Source organism: Choloepus didactylus, chromosome 8, assembly GCF_015220235.1.
Source record: "Choloepus didactylus isolate mChoDid1 chromosome 8, mChoDid1.pri, whole genome shotgun sequence".
In the NCBI taxonomy this organism is placed as follows: Eukaryota; Metazoa; Chordata; class Mammalia; order Pilosa; family Megalonychidae; genus Choloepus; species Choloepus didactylus.
Genome location: NC_051314.1, coordinates 106640588 through 106661243, shown reverse-complemented (window position 1 = coordinate 106661243; position 20656 = coordinate 106640588). Strand labels below are relative to the sequence as shown.

Below are 20656 nucleotides of genomic sequence, written 5' to 3'. Positions count from 1 at the left end.
CTATGCAGTATCAGTAAACTGCTTAAACATTAAATGGATTATGAACACTCTGAATCTGCAAAGTAATAAGTATTTAAATTTAGCCACAAAATACTTTAAGTAGAGGTGGAATGAACAAACATATTGTTGAGCAATAGCCATGAGCCAGGCACTGTGTGATGCTCTAGGAAGTAAGTGATTTCATTTAATCCACACAAGAATCCAACAAAGATGAGTATTATCCCTATTACACAGATGAGGAGATAGACTGAGAGCCATGGTAACTTACCCCAGATACTATGTTTCAAAACAACTTGATCTCTAAATGCCCATAAAAGCAACTGACTCCACCAACATGATCTTCAAACTAATCTTTAAATTTTTGCAAAATTCAGCAATTATTTTCCAGGAATTCCCTTAGATAAAACTAGTCCAAAACCCTATGGAGATTAACCTGCCTGATAACCTTACCTAGCACAAGAGTAGTATTTCAGATTAATTGCTACCTTAACTAATTACTCATAATATGGCATGGACTACGTGAGTCTATTAAAAACCATTAGACAGAAGTCATGTTGTTTTACGGTATATAGTTCTCATTCCCACAACTTACATTTTGATGGCATCTGTTACCCTCTGGAGGAAAGCCAGACTTTCTGAGTAAAATCTATCAGTCCTAACAAAGTAGACATTATTATTCCAGAAAGCCAACTGAAAATTGAACAAGATCTTACGGTAAAGACTAGAACTGGGAAACAAGAATTTCTTCGGCAAAGCAGGAAGAAATTTTTTTATTAAGATTATGAGAATCAGAGATATGAATCCTTTTATAAGTTCAAAATTAATGTCTTAGGATGGGTCACTTTTTCAAAGAGGTTTCTATATATTCAACAAAATCCAAATCATTTTGTTCTAAATATTTGAGTTTGCAGCATAATTCCTTTATTAAGCTATGTTGGGTCACAAGTTATCCATAAACTGACCCAACCATTTTTAGGTTCACTGGCTGATGAAAAGTTAAACTCCTCTTTTAGAGGTTTCCTGAGGAAACTGGCTTTCTCCTATCTGGTTCTACTTTTGGATGAGTAAAATCTAGGTGATAGACTATTGACATATTATCATTATTATTATTATAAAATAATAGTACAGCTCTGTGCCCTTCAATCTAAGGTCAAGTTTTCCCTGATTTATTCATTCTCTGCTGACTGTGAGTCTCCCTTGGATGGCCTCAACCAAATCTGTGATTTCAAATATCAAATTTTATAGTGACTTATATGATCATTTTTAAAAACAACCACTTAAAATATTTTTTGGACATTGACTATGTACCAGGGACTGTTCTAGGCTCCTGGGATACCCTAGTAAACTGAAAAGATGAAAATCCTGTATTGCAATAGATTATCTATTCTACTGGATTGTCTATTTTAGATTTCTCTTTTGACTTCCAGACTCATGCACATGTGCACATGGACACTCTGAGCCAAACTGAGATGGTCACTTCTCCTCAACTTACTCCTGTGGCACCTCTACCTCCTCCCTCTCCTACTGTCAGAGGCCAGAGACCTAAACTACCTCCCCTCACCTTCGTTAAATCCCCTACCTTATTCATTTCAAGTCCACCCCTTTGTCTCAATTTCCAAAGGCATTTCCTTAGTATCAGCTCTCATCATTGTTGTTTGGTAATGATATTTCTACCTGCTTTTTTCTTTCTCCAGGATGGCTCCTTGAATCCATTCTTTATACTGCCATGGGATACTCTTTCAAAAATGCAAATCTGACCCTGTCTTTTTGGTTTAATGTCATGGAAGGGCTTCCCTGAGCTTTCAGAATAAGGTAAACACTCAAGTACAAGGCCCTTTGTCATCTGCTCCTGGTTACCACTGGAGCCTCTTGCCTGCTTGGGTTTCCTCACTCTTTTCCTAAACACACCTCAGTGCCCCTCCACCTCCTTTTCCCGACTTGCCTTGAGCATCCAGCCTCCCACCCCACTCCTTGGTAGTGTGTGTCATTACTGCACCTACCGCCACCACTCCGTTCTTTGTGTCTTTGTCTCCTTTATTTCACCAAAGCTCCCCAAAGGAAGTTATGGTTTCTGCCTCAACTTTGAATTCCTAGGCTCTAGCCCAGAACACAGTAAGCACTCAATCTGTGTTTGTTGAGTGAACATATATCTTCAACAGATGGAAAATGACTTACTGATCTGCATATTCAAGATGTTTTTGATCATACCTCAACTACTGTAGCCTCAATTACTTATCTTAGAGATAAGAATTCTAATTTGTTAAATTATTGGAGAAGCAGAAAGAGCTTTCTTCCTTCCAAAGGATGTTGTTTGGTTGGTTGTTTGTTTGCTATCTTTTCTCTAATACTTGACATATATATATTTGGTAACAGTCAAGTTTTACTTGGTTCTTCACTAGGAATCTAAAGATAAAACTATGGACACTGGCTCCAGAAAAATCTGTTTGGACCCTGGATCTATCACTTCTTTACTGAGCACTTTGGAAGAGTAATATATTTCTGTGAGCTTTAATTTATATAAAATGGGTAAAATTAAGTAAGATAATATGCAAAGCTGAGAGCACCTAACACACACTACCTTGGATTGAGTTGTGTCCCACAGGAAAAAGAAAAATATGTTCAAGTCCTAACCCCTGGCCCTGTGGAAGTGAACTTATTTGTAAACAGGATCTTTGAAGACGTTATTAGTTAAGATGAGGCCAAACTGGATTAGGGTGGGATTGGGGTCCTCATAAGGAGTGGCAGTTTGGATATAGAGAGACAGAAGACATGACCATCTGAGAGAAGGGGAGATTGTGTGATGCCGCTATGGATTGCCATGGATTGCCATGGATTGCCAACCACTGACTAGAAGCCGGGGAAGAGGCACATAATGGATTCTAATCTTTAGGAGGATGCAAGACCCTGCTGACACGTTGATTTTGGACTTCTAGCCTCCAGAATTGAGACAGTAAATTTCTGTTGTTTAAGCCCACTCGTCTGTGGTAGTTTGTTACAGCAGTCCTGGAAACTAAGACATGCTTTGGCTATTAGTTTCCTTTCTCTCCCTCTGCTTGCCCTTCCCCTTTAACATACATACTTTGCCTGGAATATAGTCCGCTCCCATCTCTTCTGTCAAAATCCTTCTCAGTTTTTAAGGTCCAACTTCTCTCATAACCTTCTCTGTGAAACTGTCCCTAATTAGCGTCCAGCCAGAAATAACTGTCCTGTCATCTGTCCTCCTGTGGTTCTTATTCATTTTGTTCAACAAATCTATGCTGAGTGCTTACAATATGCTCAGTAGTAATTTAGGTGCTGGGAAAGCAGCAGTGAACAAAACAGACAAGTAAATGGCCTAATGGAGTGCATGTTGAAGAGGGCAAAAATAAACACATCAGTAAGTATGGAAACAAAATAAGGTCAGATTTCCTATAAAGGAAATAAAGGGGATAGGATGGAGAGTAACTGTAATGTGGGTGCCAGGAAAGGCAGTGGTGGATGTGCAAAGAGCTAGGGGAAGACAACTGTAGGTGGAAGGCACATGCAAAGGCTCTGCCCAGGGAAAAAGCATGGCCTTTTAGAGAAAAGAAAAGGGCCATTGTGCTGAATTCTTGTTGGCTAAGGAAACTGGATGAGACGAGGTTGGTGAAGGAGGCTGGGGCCAGACTGCATCAGGGGATGGGGGGTGGGGGGGTGGGGAGGGGAGAGCTTGGTTATTGCAAGTACTTTTAGAGGATTTGAGCAGAGGCACAACGATATAATTTGTTTTACCATGTCTCTGGCTGCCTCATGTCTGTATGTCTATTAAATTTCTCACCAGAATTCTGATTTGCATTCTAGTTTCTGGTGAATACAGTGAATATGGCTGTCTTTTCCATTAAGTTGTGGTCTGTGAGGCAGTGACAATGTTTTATTCTTGTTTCTATTAACTCCTCGTGCATACTGCTCCCCAATAAATACTTGATAAACAAAATTGAAACATCCTGCAGCCTCGTTCTTATAATAATTCTAATTGGAATAATGATAATCTTTGTAGGAAACTTGCAGTTGCCACCAGCTCTCAACAAGTACTTTTTTTTCCTGTTTGAATTCCTCTCAGGCCTTCCTGCTGTTATTGGGGTGCCATCTGACTCCCTGTCTCCTAGCCAGATCTACTCCCTGCCCTGAGGCCTGAATTTTTATAGTCCCTCTACTGCAGGACACTATGTGTTGCTGAGGGTGCTGGGTACAGCCAGCCCCGGCTGTTCTCAAAGAATCACAGCGTCCAGCTTTACACACTGTTCAGGATCAAATGATAATAGGACAGAAATGTATCAACCACTTGTACCTGGCACATAGTGAGCACTCATCAGATGCCAGTTGTATTAGTCTTAGTATGCATGATTTTATTTAATCCTCATAGCAACTCTGCAAGGAAAGTATTATTATATCCAGGCCCAATTTTCAGCTGGTACATACATACATGGCTGTACTGGTTGTTAAAATACTGCAATATTTTCTTACTGGTTGCCAAATTATCCAGTGCCCCAAGCCCTCTGAACCCGTGTGCTCACTTCAGTCCCAATATACCCCCACAGCCTTCTCTGCCCTGGGTCTCCCTCTGGGACTCTTCTTTGCCTTCCCCAACCCCATGATCTACCAACTGAAGGGTTACTGACCAGCACAGCAGGGGGATCCTATAGCATTTTCAGCACGTCTACTTTGAGTTCTGACTGGCTGGCTAGTTGTGCCACACAAGCTGCTAAAAGTTGTATAACCCCTGATTATACTTATTTTACCAGTGGGTAAATTGAGGTGCAGAAGGGATAAATAAAGCTACTTACCTTGTAAATGGAAATTCTAAGAAGTCAAACTTCAGATTCAAATGTCCAGGTTTATTCCTTTACTCTGAGCTTCTTCTTAAACACTGATTACAAGAACTAACACTAGCCACTTTTGGCTCCTTGAACTTTGTAGATAATCATTTAGACACTAGCAGATTCAGTTTCTGATCAGTTCAGGTGGTTTCTCAATAGGCTAAAGTTGGTGCCTTGCCTGCCAGACCTCATCTTTATTCTCATCCCTTTTCCATCAATGAAAATCACTTAAACACTATCTGGCATAAATCTGTTTGCCTTCGCTTCCAGGCACTGAGGTCTACCAACCTGAGCAGTGGAAAAGAGTCTTTGAGATGAAGATCGTCTACAGCCACACTGTCAAGTACTTGTGATTAAAGAGATGTTAACATATGTGGAAAAATGTGGTGATTCATGCGTCTTACAATGGATACTAAATAGAGAATGAGAGAGCAGCGTGAAGAGGTGAGAGCGACCTCCGGACCAACCAAAGCCCGTGCACTGCTGCATCCCCGTATCCAGCGCCGATGTCCCACGGCCATTGCCACGATGCCCAAGAGAAAGGCTGAAAGGGATGCTAAAGGAGATAAAGTCAAGGTAAAAGACGAACCACAGAGAAGATCTGCAAAGTTATCTGCTAAACTTACTCCTCCAAAGCAGAACCCAAGCCTAAAAAGGCCCCTGCAAGGAAGGGAGAGAAGGTACCCAACAGGTAAAGGGGAAGGCTGATAGTGGCAAGGATGGGAATAACCCTGCAGAACAAGGAGATGCCCAAACAAACCAGGCACAGAAACCTGGAGGTGCTGGAGACGCCAAGTGAAGTGTGTGCATTTTTGATAACTGTGTACTTCTGGTGACTGTACAGTTTGAAATACTATTTTTTATCAAGTTTTATAAAAATGCAGAATTTTGTTTTACCTTATTTTATTTTATTTTATTTTTTTTTGAAGCTATGTTGTTAGCACATAGAACACTTCATTGTTGTTTTTTGGGGAAGGGGCAAATGTCACTAAAAGAATGTCTTAGAAGCTAGATTGATGTGGAGGAAAACACCTTTTCCCTCTAATTTTGAGAGGCTTCCTCTTTACTCCCAGGAGACGGGATTCCCTGACATTGACACACATTAGTCACCTTGGCACAAATGCTTTGTATGGAAAAACTAAAATTCGTTTTTATGTCCTCATGTCCTCTTCTCCCTTTCAGCCTTCAGCATAGACGTGACTCCCTTAAACCTGCTGGGGCCTGACTCAAAAGAACTGGTTACCAGAATATCAGGCAATTTAGACTTCCAGTGATGCCCCTGCGATGGCATCTTACAAAAGAGCAGTGAGTCCTTATTTAGGTTGTGGACTTAAAACTGATAATTCTGCAGTTTTCATTTCATTTCCTGAAAGTCACTGTTGGCCTGCGAAAAGTTGTCAAATAACATGCTAAATGTAAAATGTCATCCCTCACTCTAAACTTTTCCTGATCAGAGCACCAAATGAAGACTTCATGGGGTTTTATAGTGGCTTTCTGATTTTGGTAGTCCATTGAAGAAGGGAGTTTGAAAGTTGTTGTATACTGTTACCAATTGTCTGCCCATGTCCTGCCTGAAATATCATGATTGTTTATGAAAAGTATCTTTAATAAAGCTGGATACAGTTTGGCTTGGAAAAAAAATAGAGAATGAGAATAATGGAGAGGATAGGCCCCACAGTGACAATGAAATCCAGAGTTGGGAATTGAAACAATTCCCTCTTTAACTGAAGAAACATGTCTGGACTTTTGTAGAGAGCAAAGGTGGTGTCTCCTTGAGTATATACAGTTATTTCTTAATTGTGCATTGCCAAGATGTAAAGACTCCCTTGGCTTGCATTGAATTGTAAATATTTAAAAAGTGCCTTATTAGTTCTAAATCTTTAAAATAGGTTTTAGTTAAAGATTGAGCATTTACATAATTGGTATAATTAGATCCAATTACACAATTAGTGTAAATTATAAATGATAGAACCAGAACATACAATTCATAATTATGACACTGAACAATAATGCAGAATTTACACTGGCAAATGTTGCTAATAAGGAAGGGTTACATGTGAATCTTAAAAGAATTGATGGCTATCATGAGCCCAAACATCTCCCGCCTTCCTACAGTTACTGCTCAAAAATGTGGTTTAATCAACCAAGACTGACTGTGAGTTGCAGACTCACGAAACACATCTGGAAAATCGTTGCTTCTTTTTTCTCCTTATGTAACTAAAATAATAGGTGACTAGATTTCTTGTCTATCTCAATCAAAGGGCAATCCCTCCCTTTCTGTGGTCTTAACATATTATTACAATGAGAAACATCCTTAAGGGTGAGCTATGATGAAAACCTGCCAATGAACACACCACCCCTTTGCTACCAGAGCAGCTTGAGGACAGGAGGGACTGGGCTTGGGAAGTGCTGTGAGAAAGGTCACAGAGGGATTAAAGAGCCTTGTCTCTCAAGCCAGCCTCCTGATTTTTAACATTGCACTTATTACACTTAGTTCAGGTGCACAACCCTGCCTCTGCATCTTTATCTTCCAATTTTAAAAAGGGGGGAAAGATGGCATTTGACTAATGAGAAATTCATGTTCCAATCCCTTGCAGCTATTTTAGTGTATCTTTCTGTAAATTGTGTCCAACTATCAGAGGGCTAACAAGAAACCATTCATTTATTAATTCACTTTTTATTTTATCAGCCAATGAATACTTTGAGCTTCTTGAGGGAAGAGGTTTTTTCTTATTTACCTTTACATATCAAACGCTTAGCATACCTGCTAGCATACAAGAAGCCTTCAATGTTACTGAATCGCTTTTAATGAATATTCCAGATATCACCTTCCCTAGTATTCCACAGAACAAAGAGCTACTCTATACCTGGTTGTGGTCTTCAAGAAACTTACAATTATCTTTTGTGTTGTTTACAAAAGCATGAGTTAGATTGTCTTACCTGACAACATTGCCACATGTGATGAAACATTTTTTAGTCAAGAGCCAAGCAAGTGGAGGAGCTTAAAAGTGCCCTGCATTAAGGAGGAGGAAATGGTCCCTGAAAAGCCAAGGTCATGGTGGGGGAGGGAGTGGGGGTCTCAGTAGCAGCCCAGAGCCACCGACCCTCGGGGAGGCAGCAGGTCTCTAAATGTGCACAGTATGTGCTTCTATAAACACCCCTGGTTTTGGTCTTGCTGTTTGTTGAATTAAGTAGTAAATATCCCCAAACCTGTCACAGCAAATGAACACTGAAAAATCTGAAAATGTCCCCAAACATTAGAGAAACATCTGTGAGGCTTGGGCCTTTTTTCCTAATGATATCTATTTTGTTTTCCTCAGTGGTCATCCTTTGGGTAATGCGAGAAGCAAAAGGGTTTGGTGATGCTCAAAGGCTATTGAGAGCATGGGTTGGAGGATTTATACTTTCGTATCCTTTTCTCTCACCTGAATTCCCTTTCATTATTTTTACTTTCCTATTTGATACCTCCTTTTTCTATCTCATTTTTTCCCCTCAAATAAACACTATCTCAAAGTATCAGCTCTCTTACAAAAAATGAGTTTTGGCTTCCAGAAGAAAATACATTCCCCAAATATTTTGATCTACCCACATCACATTTAACAATATCCTAAAAGGTGCTTTACCTTAATTCAGATACTCAAACACTGGATATTTAAACAGCTTGGTTTAGGGTATGAAAGCAGGGTGAGTAAATTTGAAGTTCCTGTTAATAGTTCAGACTCACTGGATGGATGAAGAAGTATATTTCCTAAGAGTCTAACTCTTAGAAACAATGCTGCTTTATTTATAATATATGTTTTAATGGATACTGTGATAAATATTCCTTATTGACATGGTAATAAAGTATAAATTTGAAGTAATGGGGGTTTAAAAATACCCAAATTTGTTATATTCTTGCTTTTCCCATGTCACCGAAAGGGAGGAGGCATTTCCTTAGGATCCCAAGGTACAAGGAAGATTTACTTAGTATGGCAGAATTTAAATGAGTTGTTTTGTGAATAAATATGTGGAATTACTTCAGTTTCTTTTGCATAAATCCTTGAGGGTAAAAGCTACATGAATTATTAAGATTTTAAAACTACTTCCAAACCCCTATTGATAAACAAGTATCTAAATCAACTTGGTAAATGAAGCAATTTTTAAAGAGCAAAAATAAAAGTGGCAGGAAAATGTCTGGAAGGTTTCCTACTAAACTGTTAAGAGTAGCTAGCTCTGGGGTGGAGAGAGAAAAATACAGTTTGTGAATTCAGCTGTAGATGTGCTTTAGTTTTCTAAGTGTTCTGCAATCTTCTCTCTCTTATAGGATCAGAATTTCAAAACCATAATCTCCACAGAGCTTGGAGTAACAGATTTTCTGAATTGGGTTCAACAGCTACAGACTTTTAGAAATTTTCCAGAAAGGCTATTTTGGGAAATGAGCAATCTTTCATGGGAATGATTTTTTGTTTCCAGCAGACCTAAGCTCATATCACTCTTCCTTCTGCTGGTCATTAAAACTCAGGAATGGAGCCTGTTCTCTTGGAAGTGCACTGCTTGGATGAGAATGAGACACTTCATGTTGGAATAAACTTGTGAGCTCTTGTCTCTCCTATTATGTTTCTAGAGAGAGCACTAACAGAGAGGATGGGCAGAAACATGAAGTATGTGGATACTTAAAAATTCAAGTGAATGAGCGCCTGGCAAAATGCAGGTTTTAATGTTAAGACTAAAGATGAGCCAACATTTTCATAGCAGTGTTCTCTAAAGGTAAAAAAAAAAAAAAAAAAAAAAATCACCCAGTGATTTCCTTATTGAGAAATCCAAAGGCTTCAACTTGTATGTTATTTACAGCCTCTTTGCAGCAACAGATGCTGTTGAACTCTGACCTTGAAATGCTCAAGGCATGCTCCACTTCATAGTTCTTCTGCCTCTTCAGTGTCTTTTTTTCTTTTCTTTTCTATTTTTCTGTTTATTTTATGGGTCTTTTTTTCATTTTCCAAAATGGGGATTCCCCCAGCTCTGTCTCTGGCTTTCTCTTCTCTCTTTATATTTTCTCCCTTCTCCCACCTCTCTCCATTTGGAAGGCTTCAATTGTCATTCTCTGGTAGTCACAGTGGCAGCTGTCACTTACTGAGAACCTAAACTGTGCTAGACACTTTTTACTTATCACATTGATCTCACAGCAATCCTGAGACAGACGAGACGTGGCATTTTCCCCCATTTCAGATGCAGAGGTACGGGTTCAAATAGGTTAAAAGACTCACTCCAGATATCCAAGACCACATAGCAAATAGGTGAGCCCAGATCTTCCTGGCTCCAAAGCTCCTGCTGTTGCCACTAGCTCTGTCCCTCCTAATCAGTGACTCCTGGTCTCCAATCTCTCTTCAAAATCAATGTCTTCTTCTCTGACCAGCTTCTGACAAGGCTACCTTCTGTTGCCGGTATACTGCCTTCCTCCCAAGGACCCAGCCCCCATGTCAGTGTCCTTGGCTCACCTTTTACTCCTCCACCTCCCACCGTTCCCCCTCCAACGGCCCCACCTCTAAGCTCATCGGTTGCCAAGTACTGCCTCTGATCTCTTCCACTGTTCCTCACATCAGCCTACAAACCACTGCCTGGTTATGGTCCTAAACCACATTACACCCAGTTAGAAACCTTCAACGGCGTCCCATTGATGATAAAATATATCCAAATTCCTACATTTATTACTCAAAGGTCTAATCTTCTTTTTCTGCCCTATCTCTCAGAGCTTCTTTAAAGTGAAATAGGACAAGTAACAATCCCCCGAAGTGTCTGAATGTTCCAGTTTTATGCCTTTTTTCATGCTGCTCTCTCTGACTGGAACATACTCATATCCATCAAACACTCCCCCAAACTCACTTGCCCATATCCCACCCATACTTCCGGGCTATCTGATATATTGACTCTCAACACCCTTCCACCACCTTCCAACTGGATGGGCTTTCACAGGTTTCAACTGGTACCACTTTTGGGGGAGTTAACATATTCTACTTTTGCTTTGTTATTTCTCCCTCTTATGAAGTTCTAAGTTCCTCTGCAGAGAGGGCAATGCATAAGACTCTTTTGAGTCTTTTAGTCCCAGGGACATAAAAGGTGCCAAATAAATAAATAAATAAATAAATAAATAAATAAATACATTTACTCAAATTTTGACAAAATATAGTAATGCAAGGTCACATTTTAAATTTAATTCTTTAAATGATTCTCTGCCCTCACCCCTTGCTCCCTGCCCCTCACTGCCCTGGCAAGCAGAAATGTAATGTTTCTCACAAATGCTCTGTGCATCTTGAGATCAACAATGTGTAAATGATGACTAAGAATGCCTCAAAATGATTATCTTTTTTTTTTCTGATTTAAAGAGAGAAGAGGAAAGAAAAACAAAAGTGGAGAAAGACAAACAATGTTCGGTTCTACCCACTGTCAAATAAAGACTTCAGAGAAAACTTACAGTATGATGTAAGCCAATAAAAAAAAAACATGAAAAATGCTGAAATAAAAAATTCAATTTACTTGGAGCTCTCTAGGCACACATAAATATTCTCAGGTAAAGTAAACCTTTACTAGATTAATTTGTACTTACTAATATGTTACCCCTTTGAAAATGTTCTCTGGTTGCTTCCTGGGTTATAGTTTATGTCTTCCTAAGCAGATCACAAGCTCCCAGAAGAAAGGATATAGAGCCACTGTTACCTACCACTCCTGACTCTTCAGTGTTCTCAATATAAGTGCTCACAAAATGTTATCCTTTGGATCAAGAAGCAAAGAGGATCACGAGTCTTCTAAGGTTCAATGTCAAATAGAAAACAATTTTGTATGAGAATTTTTGAGAAAAAAGTATCCAAATACAGCTATGCTTATTAAAAGAATACAAGAACTTACATGAGAGGCTATGATAGTCACTAAAAGTGTATTTTGATATGCTGAAGCTGTCACTTCAGCTTCCCTTTAGACCATTTAGTTTTACTCTTCTATGAGGCCAAAGAAATTTGGAATCCTGGACAGCCATACCTCTGTGTAATGCTAGTAATTTGAATGAGGAGCTATAAGTAGCTGGATAAGGCTGATTGGGGCACATCCATCACCAGCATCAGTAAATCAATTCACAGTTATGTTGACAGGAAACCTGTGCTCTTCCATTAGGATTCAACAGTATACTATTCACAAACACAATTTAATTTCATAGAATCTCGACTTGAAATTCAAGGAGTTTTTTAGAGCATAAATCTTCTGTTCATATTTTCCAATGAGAAAGTTCCAGAATTTGGGAATTGGGATATCAGCAATGACAGGACACATGAGGTCAGAAGATGACTGAGACCACTGAGATGGTGTCATTTGCTGCACAGAAAATTCTTCAGTAGATATCATCTGTGCACTGAAGATTTAGATTTAGTTCATGCAACCAAGAAATCCAATGGGCGACAACGATTTAGCCAGGGTGGGGGTTCTTTAATGCCTGACAGGCCTATTTAAAAGTTAACAGAATAATTCTTAGAACATTTGTATTTTGGGAGGAGTGTAGGTGGAGAAGGTGAAAGCATATAAATGCAATATGGTCACAGGTTAAAACCCTCTGATTACTCACCATAATCATCTGAGCCACATAACTTTCAGGTCCAGTGTATTCCGTTGGGTCTTTAACTTTCACCAGGACAATGAAGTACAAATAATGCCACATATTGTGTTCTGACTTAATATGCTCCTCAAATGAAACAGTTTTATTATCAAACTTGTCCCTCTCAAGTCCTGCAAAATACAGGAAACACAATATATGTAATTTGTCATACAATATATGCAATTTGTAATTTGTACTTAGCACAAAAACAAAACATAATAATTACTGTGAAGAATGCTTTCCTTTAAGAGTGAGTCAGTTTAAAATGTTATGACTAAAAACAACACAGAACATAAGACCTCCAGAAAAGGCCATAGTTTATAGATTTCTTTCCAACTAACATTTGTTCCACATGTATCCTTGGAAGAGCACAGTTGTATTATAGATGTAAAACTTGCAGTAGAGCCATATCAAAATTGTCCAATTAAACTGGACCACAAATCTAAGTAAAGAGATAAAAAAGATTGTGTAAAAAAAAGCATGCTTGCTAAACAGGACAGAAAAAAAAAATGTAATTTTATCCAGGAACTTGGATAAGAATAAAGAAGGCGGCTGAGAGAGTCATCTTTTGAAACTATTTTTAATAGTAACGGGCAACTGAATGTAGACAGCAGCCTGCAATCTGTGTGCATTAAGGAGTCATATACTCATCCAGCCCCCCTGGATTACAGATTCCAGGCTTTCTGGAGAAGGAACAGTCCTTCTAATTTCCAGAGCGCATTTTCAGCCTCTGGAAGGATACTGAGAAGAGGATCTCAGTAGTAAGATTCTTTTCTCTCAGTGATTGAAGAGTAGATGAAAGGAAATGAATGGAGATGAAAAAAAAATCGATGGAAAAAATGAATTAGATTGCCAAGGAAAATGGATTGTTGGGATTCAGTCTGGTTTTATAGTTCAGATATTGGAGAAGAAGTCAGGAAATTGAATTCCACTCTTGGCTACTCTTTTCCTAAGTATATTTAAAAAGAGAAAGAAAGAAAAAAAGCCCAGTCAGTCATGAAGAAGACACTTTAAACAAGATACAATGATGAATGAGTAAAAATTCTCTCCCAATGAAGGAATGTCCTTTCAACTTACATTATTGATGTTTTTGTGGAACATACCAGAGAATTTAACTGGCTGACGTCTATGCCTCATCTTATCTGATCTGTCATCAGCTCAGCAATCCTCTTCCACAAACCTGCTCCATCCACTGCCCACCTCTTTTCACTGGACGGCTGCTCCCTCCTACTTGCTCAAGCCAAAGCCTAGGTATCATCCTTGAATCCTCTCCTCTCACATTTCAAGTGTAATCCATGTCATAATTCTTTTGGCTCTACCTTCAAAACATATCTAAAACCTGACCATTTCTCACCACGTCCACCTCCACCCTGCTCTGAGCCATTATCATCTCTCATCCAGGTAACTGCAATAGCCTCCCAGGCCTCGCTGTTCTCAAAAACAGCAGCCAGAGTGATTCGTTAAAAACCCAAGCAAAGTGCTATTTCTCCTTTGTTCAAACCCCAGCCACGGCTCCTCCTCTCCCTTTGTAAAGGTCAATGTCCTTACAGTGATCTACAAATTGGGTTGCCTGATAATATAGAGGATGCCCAGTTAAATTTGAATTTCAGATAAACTTAGGGCTGTAAGAAAATGTCTTTACTACCAGTTAATACATAAGATGGTAGAGTATTTGGACAACTTGTTTTATATTTTAAAGTAGTACAAACTACCAAGGAAACACAGAAGAAGGTCAAATAGATTCTAACTAGGTACATTTTAGAAGGTTTCACAGAGTGTAAAGCTTTAAAAATCTGGTATTGGAACAGGATTATGGCAAGTAGAGAAGAGGTGGATGGTAATAAAAGGTACTTCGTGCAGATGCTATAAAGGTATCTAGATATGCTATTATAATTATAATAGTCCAGTGTGACTTTTTAGTCTGTGAGGAAATAGATTCAGAGTAATTAAATTGCTCAAGTTAACCCCCCTAGTTAGGAGAAGTGTTAAGCTGGTATTTAAATAAAAATATTTCTGACACTAAAGCCCACGTTCTCTGCTTTCTGGGCAGAGGAAATGGCATAACAAAGCTAGACCTGTTTGGGGAATGTCAGGTCCTCTGGTATGTCTGCAAGGGAATGTCTGGAAAGGAAGATGAAATGGTGCATTTGGCACCAACCATGAAGAGCTTTAAATGCGATACTAAGGAGTCTGCACACTATTCTGAAGACTTTTGAGTGGAGATTAGAATATTCAGAGCTGTACTTAAGTAGGCCCCTGTGGCAGGATTTAGAGGAAGACAATGGGAGAAAAGGCTGAGGTGGAGAGACCAGTGGACGAGGGCAGTGGAAGGGGAACGTACAAAAGAAGCGGAACTGGCTGCCTTTCATCTTTTTAGTTCTTGCTCTCTAAGCTCTATCATCCAGCCCCATGGTTCCAATCACCATCGTGCTGATGATGTCTCAACCTTTATCCCTGATACTGACCATTATTCTTGACATCAGTTTCTATTTCCAGCTGCCTACTGGATAAATCCCTTCTGGATAGCTTGCAGGCATGTCAAACTTAACTCATCAAAAATTTGTTTCTTTAGTTCTTCTTCCCTTCTGTTAATGAAGTCCCAGGTGACTGAGACAGGTGAAGCCACCCTCAGACAATACACTCTGTGGATATTTGTGGGAGTAACTCTGACTTTCTCACCATACTCCAAACACACCAACTCCTTTGAAAACTTGATGCCTCCATCTACTTTCTTTTCTGCTTGCAGGTATTCCTTCTTCAAGAACCAGCTCAACCAATGCAACCACTCCAACTTCCACAGACATAACCAGTTGGTTGATCCTCTCTGTGCCCACAACATTGTGCTATGAAAATGTATCTATTTCTATGTTAGTCTCTACCGCTTCATTGTCTTATTTATTTTTGCATTGCTAGCACCTAGCATAGTGCTAGAAAATGTAAGTACAGCACTAAAGTTGACAAAATAATTGAAAAAAATCAAGGAAAAATATTCTATAGTCATTTTGGAATGAAAACATGAGAAGTACTGATTCCAATTAACAGTATAGATTGAAGGAGAGGGAGGAATAAAGGATGACTGGGAATTTTCTGGCTTGGGTGATTGAGTTTATGGTAATGTCACTATAGCAAGAGAGAAAGCAAGAGAGAAGGAAGAGGATTTGGAGAAAGGAAATGTGCGACATTAAACATGCTGAGTTTAGGATGCCTATAGAAAAGCTGATGTTGAGATGTTTATTAAGAAGCCGGAAATTCTAACCAGGAGGTGTGGAGAGAAATCAAGAAATAAACTTATAGGTTTGAAGGTAAATGATACGTAATGAATGGTGAAAGCCAGAGTATTAGATGAGATGACCGAGGGAGAGAGAAAGGAAGGATAAGGGAAGCTTTATGGGCTCAAGACAAACCTTTCAGTAAAAATGAGACTATACTTATGTTTCCACACAATACGACTAAGGTAAGGGCACACCACCACACATCACCCAGGTACCCCCATTCTTCTCCTCTGTTTTATTTTTCTCCATAACCCTTGTCATCATCTAACATTCCATGTATGTTGGAAAATAAGCTCCATGATGGCAGCATTCTTGGTGTATTATTAGTCACTGTGGTTCCCAGGCACATAGTTGATGCTCAACAACTGCTGAAGAAATAAATGAATGTATGACTTTAAAGAATCAGTATAGGTAATAAGACAGTAATCTACTGAGTGAAGAGCAGAGATGGCTCCTCTGACAACATACCTTACTATTCTTTGTTGACCTATCATCATATCCTTTCTCCATTTTGTCATTTTATCATTCCTAGTCTACTGACATCTCCTTCTTACTGGATTTTCAGTAAGTAATTCAAAATTAATAATTAATATGGATCCAGAGCCTATTTGTTTCTATGTTCACTGTTTTAGCTCTATCGTTTGCTAATTATCATCCTATCACGATCAGCTTCAGGGTCACTAGCAATTGTTTTCTGAGTCAAGACTCTCTAACATTTGATCACTGCTTTCAAGGCTGACAAAAGTCCCATCTGCTTTCAATGCCCTCATAGAATCCACACCCCTCTGTTCCTGCTGCTTGTGTCTCTTAGCATACTTTTGGAGCCAATTCTTTCTTTCCTGTTGCGAATTTCTCCTCTGCAGTTTAATACTACATCCTTCTTTGGATCACAACTTAACAGCTTACTCATCCAAAAACCATTTCTAGATTAACCATTACTATTTTGGTACAATGCCCAAAATATTTCAACTGTTGCAGGTAAGGTTCTTATAATATATATATAGTATGCACTACATCTTATTTGTGGTAAGCAATTCCAGGCATGAGTGCATATCTAGATAGACATTAACATAATGCACGTCAAACGTTTCTACTGAAGCTCCTTTAAGGGCAGAGTGCAGGGAATATTTAGCCTTGTGCTCCTAACTTCATAAGATTTAGCAACTTAAAGTGCCTGGCACCAATTTTCAATTCTTTTTAAAAAAGTGTATTTTATTTTTGAAACTCATGCTGTGTGCTACTTTGTAATATTCTATTTTTTTCTAATATAAAAATACTATTTTAATTTACTCTTAGTACATTACTTAAATGTCTCTCAAATGTTTGAATAAATGCAGAGCTTCTGGAAAATAGACTCATATTGATCTAATGCCTCCAGGTGCCTCCTGATATATACCCCCATATCCCTGTAGTCATGTGCACTCTACAGATACATTCATTATTCTACGTGCAGTAAAATTTGGAACAACCTGGAAATCACTGCACCCGAGTTTCTTGTCTGTCTGCAGCATATGCCAATTTTGTACTGATTTGCTTTATATTCCTGTAGTAGGTTATAGGTAACAAAAGTATAGAGAGAATGTTAATTTGGGGCTGACCTTTTGGGTAGTCATTCATTATGCAAATATTTATGAATATCCCTCCATACATAGCACGGAGGCCTAAAAATGGATAAGACACAAATCTCTTCAAGAGGAGAAATTAACAGGTATTGAGGGCTTACTCTTCGCTAAGCGTTGGGCTAGGGATTTTGATTTACATGATCTCACTTATAGTCACCACAACCCCAATACAAGGCATTACATATTCCCTACTTTCAAAAGTGACATGGCCTTATATTCCATGCTTCTAGGAGAAGGAACAATAGCTCAGGAAGATAAGAAACTTGGCCAAGACCACACGGTCAGGATGTGGAACCAGTGTAGGCCTATGTCTGTCTGATAATAAAGCACATTTTACAATATGACAGGGCATTGCTTCCAGCAGGAGAGATAAGACCTAAAAAATACGTAAAGTACCAGATGACTAAGTACTATAAAAGGAATTCAGGAGCAAGCATATTCCCTTCTGTTTGGTGAGATCAGAGAAGGCTTCACGGAATAATGGCATTAGAGCTGGGCCACAGAGAGAGGGCAGGAGTTCAACGACTTAGGAGATTGGCCATCCACATGGAAACACCAGGACTGAGAATACAGAGAGTGTGTGCGATGTTAAAGATGAGAAACCCAGTTGGACTGGAACTTGAGCTATAGATAAGAGAACAATGAGTGGAAAGGTAGGCAAGAAAAGAAAGGGCCAGACTGTAGGGCTCCTAGGTCAGGAAAATTAGAGTTTTAGAATATGACACTGTGCAATGCCATTGATGGCTTTTTGAGTAGGGAAATGATGACGTCAAAGTGGAAAAATTAGTTTGGCAGCACTGAGCAGGTCTCGTGTGTGGGAGTCAGGGTGAGCCTGGAAACCCAAAGTGTGGCAGGGGGATATGTGGAAGGATGTGAGTGAGATTGTGAAAGAAGATTCATTAGCACATTAGTGTACCTGGAATAGGGAAAAGGAGATGCTAAAAATGATTGTGCCATTTCCTTCAGGCACAATGGGACATCATTAACTATAATACGGAAGTCAGGATAAGGAGCTGGATAAGGAGATGAAGGAGATGGAAAAGGATGCTGCATTGGCTTTTAGACATGATAAGTTTGACCGCCCATAAGACATACATGCCTAAATGTCTATTAAACAATTAAAACAGAGGACAAAAGCCTAGAGAGAGGTTAGAGTTAGGGATGTGTCTTAGTTTGCTAGGGCTGCTGTAACAAAGTAACACAGATTGGATGGCTTAAACAACATGAAGTTATTGTCTTAAAGTTTTGGAGGCTAGAAGTCCAAAGTCAAGATGTCAGTAGAAGCATGCAAGCTCTGGTGGTGCCCTGCTAGCAATCCATAACTCAACCTTTAACTCCATCACATGGCCATCTACTGTTTTCTCTCTTCCACCCACTGTGTCCAAATTTCCTCTGCTTATAAGGACTGCAGTCATACTGGACTAAGAAACACTCTGATTCAGTCTGGCCTCATCTTAACTGATAACATCTTCAAAAATCTTATGTACAAATGGGTTCACATCCACAGGACTGGAGGTTAGGACTTGAACATCTCTTTGTTGAGAACATGATTCAATCCAAACTGGATTAAGTGGCCATAATATGCATAAAAGTAGTGTTTAAGGAAAGAAGAGCCAAAGCATCAAGGATACACTCAAGGATTTTAGGAACTAGGAGAAGGAATAGGATCTTGCAATGGAACCTGAGAATGAGCTGTCAGTGGTAGGAGAAAAAGTTACCAGGAAATTAATAGTGAGATTGGAGAGAAACATCTCAATTTGGCAATGAGGGTTACTGTGATGTTTTAAGGAGTTTACAAGTTACAGTCTTTTTAATAACTGTAAAAAGCCAATGAGAATTTTGACTGTGAAGGGAAAGCTTAGAGAAGCAGGGAGCATGGTGAAGTGATGGGTTTATTTTCTGGTTCATGTTCTTTGTTGTCATAATACAGATGACAGAAATATGTCTTAGAATGGGGCATTCTCCTGGTACATCCTTCTAAAGAGACCTCTTTTCAAAGGCAGTGTGCTGACATGATACTGTTATGATCATGAAAGAAAGACCGTAGGGGAAGCTGTGCAAAAGGAAGACCATGAGGCATCCAGAAAGGGTGTCAAAGGCAGCGTCTTTTTCCCACATGGGACTCACCCTCCCACATAATGTCTCTGACCCATAACACTACGCCCCTCAACCCAGCTCTGTCGCTAGGACTTGAGTTGGAACTTGACTTTGACTCTGACATTTAAGCTTAAGAGGGACTTTTGAATTAGGCAGTCCTGGGTTCAAATCCTGACTCTATTGCTTACTAATTGCATGTTGATGAAATATGATTCTCTATTTTCATATTTGTAGAGAGGTGGTAATATTCATAATATATATAGTATTGTTTTTCAGAACAAACTGAAAAGAAAAAGCCTAAATAAAAAGCCAAAAGAGTTGTAGGTATTCAATAAAGAATCTTTTTTAATGATGATTATAATGATGTTGGTGATAACAAAAGAGAGAAGGGAGGAGGCCCCAGAAGAAGGGACCTTTAAGAGGATCAAGGGTATAGGTGAAGAGAAGGGCTATCTTTGAAAGGCTGAGGGATCTGTTTAATCTGAGAAGAAATGGAAAGGAAGGCAATACACACTGAGAAATTTATTGTGAAGAAAAGTAGTGGTGATAGCCTTCACACAAAGAAGTGAAAACTTAGAAAAATAAAGTATATAAGGATATGGTTCATCTTTTTCAAAAAGGTAGGAGATAGAGGCGGGGCAAGATGGCAGACTGGTGAGCTGTATGTTTTAGTTACTCCTCCAGGAAAGTAGGTAGAAAGCCAGGAACTGCGTGGACTGCACACCACAGAGCAATCTGACTTTGGGCATACTTCATACAACACTCATGAAAACGTGGAACTGCTGAGATCAGCGAAATCTGTAAGTTTTTGCGGCCAGGGGACCCGCGCCCCTCCCTGCCAGGCTCAGTCCCGGGGGAGGAGGGGCTGTCAGCTCCGGGAAGGAGAAGGGAGAACTGCAGTGGCAGCCCTTATCCAAAACTCATTCTACTGATTCAAACTCCAACCATAGATAGACTGAGACCAGACACCAGAGAATCTGAGAGCAGCCAGCCCAGCAGAGAGGAGACAGGCATAGGAAAAAAACAACACGAAAAACTCCAAAATAAAAGCGGAGGATTTTTGGAGCTCTGGTGAACATAGAAAGGGGAAGGGCCCTGAGGCGCATATGCAAATCCTGAAGAAAAGCTGATCTCTCTGCCCTGTGGATCCTTCCTTAATGGCCCTGGTTCCTTTGTCTCTTAGCATTTCAATAACCCATTAGATCTCTGAGGAGG

At 39.5% G+C, this 20656-nt stretch overlaps 1 protein-coding gene across 4 annotated transcripts in view; it reads right to left on the bottom strand.

Moving 5' to 3' along the window:
- ITPR2 (inositol 1,4,5-trisphosphate receptor type 2) overlaps nucleotides 1–20656 on the bottom strand; it is a 550850-nt gene that overhangs the window by 30512 nt on the left and 499682 nt on the right. For all 4 annotated transcript variants that reach the window (XM_037848345.1, XM_037848346.1, XM_037848348.1 and 1 more), the window contains one exon: nucleotides 12421–12581. In XM_037848345.1, coding sequence (XP_037704273.1) covers nucleotides 12421–12581 — 161 coding nt within the window. The remainder of the gene's footprint in view (nucleotides 1–12420; nucleotides 12582–20656) is intronic.